This window comes from Labrus mixtus, chromosome 2 (assembly GCF_963584025.1).
Source record: "Labrus mixtus chromosome 2, fLabMix1.1, whole genome shotgun sequence".
Taxonomy (NCBI): domain Eukaryota; kingdom Metazoa; phylum Chordata; class Actinopteri; order Labriformes; family Labridae; genus Labrus; species Labrus mixtus.
In genome coordinates this window covers 30,922,877-30,932,876 of record NC_083613.1, presented here as the reverse complement: position 1 = coordinate 30,932,876, position 10,000 = coordinate 30,922,877, and the positions used below count along the sequence as shown (strand labels likewise).

Genomic DNA, 10,000 nt, shown 5'->3' with positions numbered 1-10,000 from the left:
TGATGGAGGAGGAAGGTTTGGGTACTGCAAGGTACTAGGAAATTGGACAGAGAAACGGACGGAAGGGAAAGGGAAGGAGGTTGGGATCAGAAATGAAAACCGAGAACGAGACGATTGTGAGAGACAGAGAGAAAAACAATAAAAAGGGGGGGGGGGGGGGGGGGGCAGCAAGGAGACAGTGATGCTCAATGACAATGTCTAATTTGCCCTCTATTTATGGATGGCGGGTCAGGACACGGCACGCTGTGAATTTAAAGCCTGATTTAGCTGCAAACTCGTCCTGTCAGGGAAGACAAACTCCCAACAACAACTGACAGATGAGCCTGCTCCTCTGATGAAAACATTTTCAAAAACATGCACTTTCTCTGAGTTCATCCGAGCGGGGGCAAGAGAGAGAGAGAGAGAGAGAGAAAGAAAAAAAAAAAACTCTATTCTTTCTTCTTCTCTCGCCCCTGTCCATACTTGTAACATCCCAACTCTGTCATTTCGCCGAGTGTGTGCTAGTGTGTGTGCGTGAGTGTTCACATACTGTACGTCAGCCATGCACACGTGCTTGCCGTGCGTGTGCCTGGATGTAGCTGGGAGTAGTAGAACAGCCCAGTTCTAGTCTGTCTCCCCGCTGCTGTTTACGCTGGATTACCCCAGTGCTTCAAAGCATCTCACTTCTGCCCCATTTACTGGATCCTGTGTGTGTGTGTGTGTGTGTGTGTGTGTGTGTGTCTGTGCAGGGCGTGTGTGCACTCAAATGCGCGTGCTCACACTACTACATAAACACACACACACACACTCACACACTTAAATGACACCCTTATCTGTCTCTGCAGAGTTTCTCCCCTCTTTGAAGACCCCTAAAAAACCTGTCTCAATTTAAGCCCTCAAGTCCTCATACTTGTGCCGATAGAAATGTCACCACAGCACAGGAGCTTACACACACACACACTCACACAAACACATTTATTTCATCTTCAAGTTTGTGATGTGGAGATGTCTGGTGGACCTCAAGGAAATCACACCCCTTCTTCTCCTTACCTATCCCCCCCCCCCCCCCCCCCTCCCAGAAGATGCAATCTCAGAAGCAGCGAATTAACTTTCAATGAAAAAAATTATATGAAATTGAAAATGTTAGATAATCGAGAGTTCAATAAAAAGCAATGAAAAGTTTAATGAGAGTCGAAAAGGGGCGGTGGGGGGGAGGGGGGTGGGGTTATCTGAAGCACATCAAAGTGAAGGAGCAGCCCCCACTTGCACGAGGGAATAGAAAGCAGTGTCGTATCTGTCGTGCCTTCAGAGCGTCCCCTCCGCCCGCCTCCTCTCTCTCTCTGCTGCCTGGACTGCTACTGTAAAGCAAGTGGAGCAGAATGATGCAGGGCAATGCTTCCCCCAGCCCCTTGTGCAAACTCAAACACGCATGCATACACACACATATATACTCAAACACACATACACATTTTAATGCCAACACTCTAAAGTGCACACATGTGTCCTGTACTCTCTGCAAACACACACACACACACACCTGCCATATTGTATGCATTGCTTCTATATGTCAGCATATGGAGTCATTCAGGCACACACCCGATGCACCACAGAGAACGGCTTTTTATTTGCCTCTGCAGAAGCATTTGGCATATATCTTAGGTCTTCTATTTTTTAGTTTGTGCCATCATTTTTATCTCTCGTAATGGCACTCACAAGAAGTTTTTTTTTTTTTCGAAGAACCTGCGGATGCTGCAACATTTCATATATCCAACCGTGCAAGAAACACAACTAGTCAGACAAAACAATAACTCCCAAACTGATTTCCTCGTTCAACTTTTGACCCGTTGTCCTCGCAGTGTAGGCACACTTTTCCTGCGTGGTGGGATTATTGCAGAAACTTTGGCTCTTACAAAATAAAGTTTAACCTCAGAATAACGCAGCTCAGGGCTTCGACTCGTGATTATTTCAAACAAATAGAGAATAATGTTGAAGAAAATGTCCATCCGATTTTCCTTTTGCACGAGGAACTGCGTGCAAAAAGCTTCTTTTATGTGACCAAAATTCAAAATTGCAAAACAAAAAAAATACAATTTCCAAGGCTAGAAAAGCAGCTGAAATCATTATACAAATTGTAATGATTTTACAGCTACAGTGCTGTAACTGAGGATTCATTTCATTCTCAATTATTATGGTAATTATTTTCAAATTAATCAGCGTCTTGTTTATTCATAAAATGTCTGAAAATACTCCAAAAAAAAATTGCACAACACAATCTCCCAGAACCAGAGTTGTGTCTTCACTTGGTGTTGTCCTAGTCCCCGACCCTAAAAGCAGAAAACTGGCTCTGTAGCCGTCTGACAATGATTCCAATTAATGGTTGATTATCAAAACTGAGCTGAATTTTTTCTTTATTGACTCATTCATTGTTTGAGCTCGAGCTTGTCTACAGCGAGATTGTCGGAACACCGTGTTTTTTCACTTGTCTGACTTTGGTTTCCTAACCAAATGGTGCCAATGCATAAGTGCAAAAACCTGCATTCAACACCTGTTAAAATATAATTTAAATATAATTTAAATAAATTTGCAGCAGAAGGAGGCGTCCTTGTCTTATTCTAGATTTATTAAAAGTAAGGTCGAGATAGTATTTCCAATATGGCGACCACCATCGCGGGGCTTCAAAACGCCTCTTCAGAAACAAACGGATGACGTCACTGAGACGACATCCATGTTTTATACAGTCTATGAAGAATCCCCATTAGGTCCCGTATTAAAATGCCCCAAAAAAATGTTTTAAAAATGTATTGTAACTCATTCGTTTCAATTGAATTTGGCCTCAGAGGTTTTCATAAATATGCATAGTTAGCTATATGGCTGAGTTGACTGACAGCTGGGGAAAGATGTAGCTGTTTACCTGGAGGCTTAAAGCCCACTTCAGCTCCACCTATTTGCCTGAGAAGTTAGGTTGAGATAGCATTTCCAATATGGCAGCCGGCATTGTTGGGCTTCAAAACAGCCTCTTCAGAAAACGATTGGTGACATCCCCGAGACTACGTCCATGTTTTATACAGTCTATGATCTGATCCGTAAAAAAAACTGCAGAAACGATTGACAAGGCGTCTACCTGAATGGTAATGAACGAGTATTGAAGTATTGGAGCTCGTAGTCTTCCATCACTGTAAACAAAATGACGGAGGCGTTTGCCCGTGTACAGTATGTGTATGCATGTGTGTGCTTATCCACTCCTGCCTCGCTCTGATTGTTTGCAGAAGCGGCGGATTAATTCGTTTTTGTTTACATGTATACCCTCCCAAACTCATCTGATATGCATCCAAGCTAATTAGCTGCTAACGCTTAAAAGAGGACATAATATTATCATATTAGCTCTTTGGCTGAGCACCCGTTTCATGTGTGATATACTGTATCGCTGTCCCAAAATAAACAGGTAGGATTAGCTCTGATTCCAGAGGCCGACTGCAGCTTTTCGTAACACGCGCCGTCGACACTTCCATGAGTCATCATCTACAGTGTCTCTTTTATCTAGGACGCTTACCCCGCTAACCGCTGCACACAAACACACTGTTTACTTCTCACTGTGTGTATGCTGTTGTCTTCCCTCCTGCCTCCCGCTCGTTCTCGTCCCCCTAACCCCGAGTAAAAGGGGCAGGGAGAAAGTCAAATGGTCGACGTGTGAATGCCAATAAACGGATGCCTCTCTCTCTCTTCCTCCTTGCCCTTGCAATTCCCTACTGGAAACCCCCCTCTTGCTTGTATAATGGCACCTGTGTTCCTTTTTCTTTCTTTCTTTTTTTCCCCCCCTCTCCTCTTCCACCCACCTTCCTCAAGAGAGAAACACGCTGAAAGAGAAAGAATATGAGGGATGGGAGCGCGTTTGCAAGAAGAAAAAGGAGGTTTACAGTCGGAGCAGGAGAAAGAGAAAATAAAGAGACAGAGAGGAGTGTGAGATGTGTGTGTTTGATAGCACCTGTATTCGCTTTTCCGCCTCCCTTGTTCCCAGCGGATGCCTGTCACCATGGACTCACTGGACTGTTTTATCGCTCTCCCTTGGCTCTCCCCTTCTTCTCCCCCCCTCTCTTCTCATCGGCTCTCTCTTTTTCTCTCTGTTTCTGTATCTCTCCCTGGGTCTTTTAAAGGATGTGTGTGTGTCTGGTTGTGTGTGTGTGTGTGTGTACGTGTGGTGTTCATGACTGAAAATGAGTAGGTGAATTCTTAGGAGCATAAAGGAATGTGAGCCGGAGACAAAATAAGTATTGTTTCACTGAGAACATTTCATCTACGCGAGCCAACTCTCCTCGCTTTGGTAATATTTTTGGATTCTGCACGGCTGGATGTGACCCAGCGGACATTATCTGATAAAACTCTAATTTCTTCTCAATCCCTCTAGCACAAGTTTTCCAACTTCCAAGATAAGACTGTTGCTTTAAAAAAAAAAAAAAAAAAGTAAAAAAAAAAGAACCAGGTTTGGAGGGTGTAGACATTTGATGATTGCGATCAGCTAATTAGCTTAGCTTTTTTTTTTTTTTTTTTTTAAGGATATCTGTGATGGATTTTCTATCAAAACATGATTTTAAAAAGAACATTTTGAACAGAAAAAAAGGGTGCTAATGAACATATTGGGTGGCCTACAACTTTGGGAAATGCTCTTTTATTTTTTTTTACAGCTTCGTTCTATGTTTTTGCCTGTCTGCATGGGAATGCCCCATTCTAACATTAATTGTTGTCAGGATTTATCAACATGATAAATGGAAAGCCACCAGTGCATTCTCAGTGTTGCATCCCATTGACTTCTGCCACCGGTACCATGTTTGGATTTTGCATTAATTTTCCATGTTGGCATCATCGACTGAGAGCGATAAAAGTGTTAGCAGCGTCTTCCTCTCTCCGTGTGACCTCTTGTTGTTTCTGCTGCCTCAGGCTATGGTGGAGACTGTGAATAATTTGCTGCAGCCGCGAGCCCAAGCGGCCTGGAGAGAGCTGCCCACCAGCGAGCAGCTGCACTCGGCCACTCTGCTCCTCGACACCGTGGAAACCGGCGCTTTTATGCTTGCCGACAACCTCCTCAAGACGGACACTGTGCAGGAGACCACTGACAACATCCGTGAGTACTTTTGATTTCATTTTTGAATTCTTCCCTCCGTTCCCTGTCCTCCAAACTCAGTAAGACCTTAAATCTGTCAAGGAGCATGTTGAGACACCTTCAACCAAAGCACCTCTGTTGAAGCGTCAATGAGGTCAAGTACTGAAGGCTAACGCTGCTGTGTTGAATTGTGGGATTGAAGGAATGGTTCAGCTCTACTGTGTTGTTGACCTCACCCGTATGCAGTAAAAAAACAGAAGTGACATAATATTGACAGAAGTGTAGTTCTTAGATTTCACCGTTTTTCACTTTTTAGGTCTTGTAAAAAAAAAAAAAAAAAACATGAGCCCCATCAGGCTTCTACAGAGATCTAAGAATATGATGTAATATCATTGTAAGAGGCTACACACTGACAGTGGGCATCGCTGAACAGTCCGCCCTCAGATCTGTGTTTCATGGTACAAATGAGAAACAAACTCAACTTTCCAACTTCAAAGTGAGTGAAAAAAGAGAGAAGCAGAATCCTTCATGTGTGCAATAAGACAAACTGGCCCTGAACATGTGAACAGACATTGGTAGACACGAGCGGAACTAGTGTAAAAATGACAATAATTATTTCATGCAGGAATAGTTTGACTGTCTGTAGGTCATCAAACAGCTGTGTTTAATGCCGCTGCTTGATTCTAACTACAAACGGTCTACTAAACCTCGATAGCACTCCGTTGTCAAGAAGATCAAACTGTTGCTATGGACACGACTCTGATCACAGACTCTTGTGGCCTAATTGTAATGATATCAATCTGCAGAAAGAAGTCTGGTTCAATTGTTGTCAGTCTGTCTACAATGGGTAAAGGAAAAAGAAGAGGATAACAGCGATGAGAAGAAAAAAATGGGGCGCTGGTGGCATGGTGGTCAGTGCGTGTGGCTCATGCGCAGAGGCTGCGGTCCTTCAGGCGGGTGGTCCGGGTTCGAGTCTGACCTCTTGCTCCTTTCCTGCATGTCATTCCTCAATCTCTCCAACCTTTAAAAAAAAAAAAAAAAAACCCTGTATGTTATGACAGAAAAATGTCCCAAACTGAAGATCGCACGTGAAGTAAACATTTAACGGGATGTGGTTTTTGGATATGGTGACATTTTAAGGACTACTTACTGGTAAAAAAAAAAGTATCAACAGACTCCGACAGGGACGAGACAGAAAAAAAAAATCATCTCTGTGCTGCTCTGATTCACGCCGACCTGTTCACCTCGTCTCACCTCACCATCAGTTGAGTTATAACAGATGAGCTCGCTCATATATCATGCTACAGAGATAACCTTTAAGCTACTATGGACGCATCTGGAACTGTCCATTCCAACAAAAAAATATCTAGATTTTGATTTCAATTATTGACTTTGTGAGTAAAAAGCAATAAGATATGCAGGTTAATACATAGTGAGCGTGTTGACGTAGCGCAGGAATCACTACAGGGTACGAGGAGACTTCATGTCGGGGGTCCTGCTCGCCCTGTTTACATCACACTCATCAGACATTATCCCTTACATATCGAACAAAAAGAGATTAAATAAACAGAACAAGAACATGAAATACTAAACACTGACCTGTTGAAATCTTGTGTTCATATGTTTCTTATATTTGCGAGGAGTTCTTAAAGACAAGAAAAACTCATGGGAGTTATGCAAGAAAGTGAAACTCAAGGTTTCCCAGAGGAGATCATTCTCTGAAGGAAACTAAAACTGAAATCATTTAATCAGTTGTGTGTGCATGACCAAAACATTAACAATAACATGAAGGGATGTCAGAGATGGCCGTGTTGTATTCTTGTGTCTTCCTCTAAAATCACAGAGCAGATAAATAATCTGGTTATTTTGCATGTTTGCAGCTTGATGTATTGACTTTCAATTTGTTCTCGACCTGCTGTGAGAAAGAAGAGCAAAATGAGTGAATTCAATAACCAAACCTTCATAATTTGAGGGGATGTATTGAGTCATTTCACCACACTTAGAATAAAAGAGGCACCCTGCAGCTTTCCGTCAATATACCGGTGTGTCTTATCTTAATACAATAACAATGACTCCCTCTGTTAAAGAGTTTTTAACAGGTGGTTAAACAAAGAGAAATGAATATTGATGCCTGTGTACGACCTACAAAAAGCAAGCAAGACCATCGTCATGACGATATACTGTTAATGTAGAGTTATATTGAAGGTCTGAAACTGATCCCATGGGGTAGGGGTTAGACAAAGCTTTAACCTGCACCCTGATGAAAAGGTCCTGTTACTGTATGCCCCGTGTAGGGGAGGCCAAGACCCAACATGAATAAAAACCCAAAATCCCTCACTTCCAAAGCAGCCACGGAGAATATTCACACGTTCACCAGGACGATACAGATAAATAATATACAGCAACATGTTAGGGATAATATGAATAACTAAGAAAAAGTGTTGTAGTCAAGAACACACTAACAGAGACCAAGACACACCTGAGACCAGAGTAATCCGAGACATGTAGGGATCGAGATTGAGTCAAGACCATGTCAATGAAAAATCATCGACTTGTTTGCACAACACCAGCAAGAAACTACAAATGACTTAGAGGCTCAATATATGATTTTTCACACTTAAATATAATAGAAATCAAGTATCTCCTCTGAAAATAACTCTGTGAGTCGTGACTGTCTACAATGGGTGTAACACCCGAGTCCCACTGTCTGTGATGTTTTCAGAGTTTTCAGAGTCCTATCTTCACTTTGTTTACATCGTCAGGACGGCCGGCTGACTCCTCCCCTCTCGTATAAAAGTTGTTTAATTGAGGGACTAGAGAAAAGAAGAATAACATACTGTACTCACTGCTTAACTGTGTTTCTAGATCACGCTCATTTCAGGTAAATTTACATGCAGTGTGAAGATACGAGCATATTAAAGATCGCTAGCATTAGCATGCTAACACAACAATGCAGCGCGAGTTGTTTTGGTTTCATGCTGGTGCTCAAGGGCGACATCTGCTGGATCAAAAAATCACATATAAAGCCTTTTAAGTTTTTTTTTGTTTTTAGAAAGAGTCATTTCCTTCTTATCACAGGTATGACGTGTAAAAATAGCCCATCGGTGGTGTTCTTGATTTAAAATCCAGAGTCCGTCCAGTCTGAGACTTGAGCCTGAACAGCCCTGTGTGTGGCTCCACGAACATCTGAATGAAACCAGGAAAGAACAACAGTTTATATCTGGAGCAGCACGTGTGCTATAGAGTCGATGCATTCACAGCTTTTTTACAGCTTTTAAGCGGTCCTGTTCCATTATGTATATCCGGCCTGTAAAGCTGTCAGAGAGAGGTCGTGATGAAGAGGTCCAGGTTGTTGTGAGAGAGGAACTCTGACAGGGGTCAAATCCACAGAGACCCATCCTCATCTCGGAACAAACTGCAGGGAAAACAAGCGAACCTGGAGGCTTCTAAAGGCAGGGCTGAACCGCTTGCCAGAGACAATAATTTTTATTTATTTATTTCCCCCCTCCTCCCTCCACTTGTAGGCGGAATTGACAAAGCAGAACAAAGCTAGTTATTATGGCGTTGTGCACATCACTTTCCTCTCGTCTCCCACTTCCTCCCCCTTCCATCATCTCTCCTCTCATCTTCTCGTACTGATCCCCTCATCATTGGGCCGTGGAATAAACGCAGGAACACTGGAGAGAAAGGCGGGGGGGGGGAAGAAACACACTTTTGCTTTTCATGCCTTTAGACGATGATACATCTGTGAGTTTCAAATGCGCCGCGCGGACCAGACGAGTTGCACTCATCACTAATGTTTCCTTTGATTATCCTCCTGTTTACTCCCCTTTTCATTTGATATTTTGAGCATTTCCTGCACATGCTATCTCCCCAGGATTCACTCATAAGTCAGAGATGAAAAGTGGCGGAGGAGAAGAAGAAGAAGACTGGATGAGTGCATGCTTGAGGGTGATGATGATGATGATGGTGGAATGTCAAATTATGCTCTAAGGGGTTTTTCTTTTGCTCACTTTCACATCAGCAGGCAATGAAATCACAGTTATTTAAGCCGCACAACGCAAAGATAACGTTTCAGACGTCTCCCCGTGTCACGCACAGCACAGACAGGTTCCTCAAAGTCAAACGTGACTCGCCTTTATTCTCACTTGAGTTGAAGCAAAAGAAATTCACAAATGATGATGATAATGTAGATTCCCTGCAAACCGCCGTCACACACACTTTCACCTTTACATAATTTAAAAACTCATATCTCGTTAAATTCTTCTTCTCTGTAAGCACTTCATAAATACAGTTACATAAACAGCGATGGAGATATCGGCTGCCACATTTCTGAAGAACTTAAAGCAGGAAATTATCTTTTTGTGGATTTTTTTTTTTTTGTCTCTGCATTGCTCTCCTTTCTGTGCCGTTAATCTTCCCTCCCAGCTAATCCAGTGGGCAGATCCACCGTGATTATCTCTTCCTTTTATTCATAACCGGCCCTATACCGCCTCTCATCTCTCTTCTTTTTTTTTTTTTTTTTATCTTCTCCTTCTTCTTCTTCTATCCTCTCTCTGTCTCTGTCTCCTCCCTCTCCACTTTCTTCATTGCACTTTTTAAGACCCCCTGTTGTCCTTCAGAGGGAAAGAGAGTGATCGGAATAAATTAGGAGAGTGACGCATTTTTCTTGTGTTTTTTTTTTTAAGAAGCCGCCGCAGCTACTGTAGGTGATATTATTGTGTTAGATTGTGCGTTCGACTGTGTATCAGGCAGATGAATAAAAAAAACAGCGTTATTAATAGAAGCAAAAAAAAACAAGCGATTTGAAAGGGATAACACAGCGTGCGCGTGTGATAACGATAATGAACAAGTGTGTTTCTTAGGAGGAGGATTTGTCATGACAGGGATGCTTTAATTAGATTAGACTCAGCGTGTTTTTCGATA

At 42.5% G+C, this 10,000-nt stretch overlaps 1 protein-coding gene across 11 annotated transcripts in view; it reads left to right on the top strand.

The window, feature by feature from the left end:
- The window catches only part of adgrl3.1 (adhesion G protein-coupled receptor L3.1), a 117,609-nt gene that overhangs the window by 67,253 nt on the left and 40,356 nt on the right, over positions 1–10,000 (top strand). For all 11 annotated transcript variants that reach the window (XM_061061374.1, XM_061061306.1, XM_061061366.1 and 8 more), the window contains one exon: positions 4,912–5,095. In XM_061061374.1, coding sequence (XP_060917357.1) covers positions 4,912–5,095 — 184 coding nt within the window. The remainder of the gene's footprint in view (positions 1–4,911; positions 5,096–10,000) is intronic.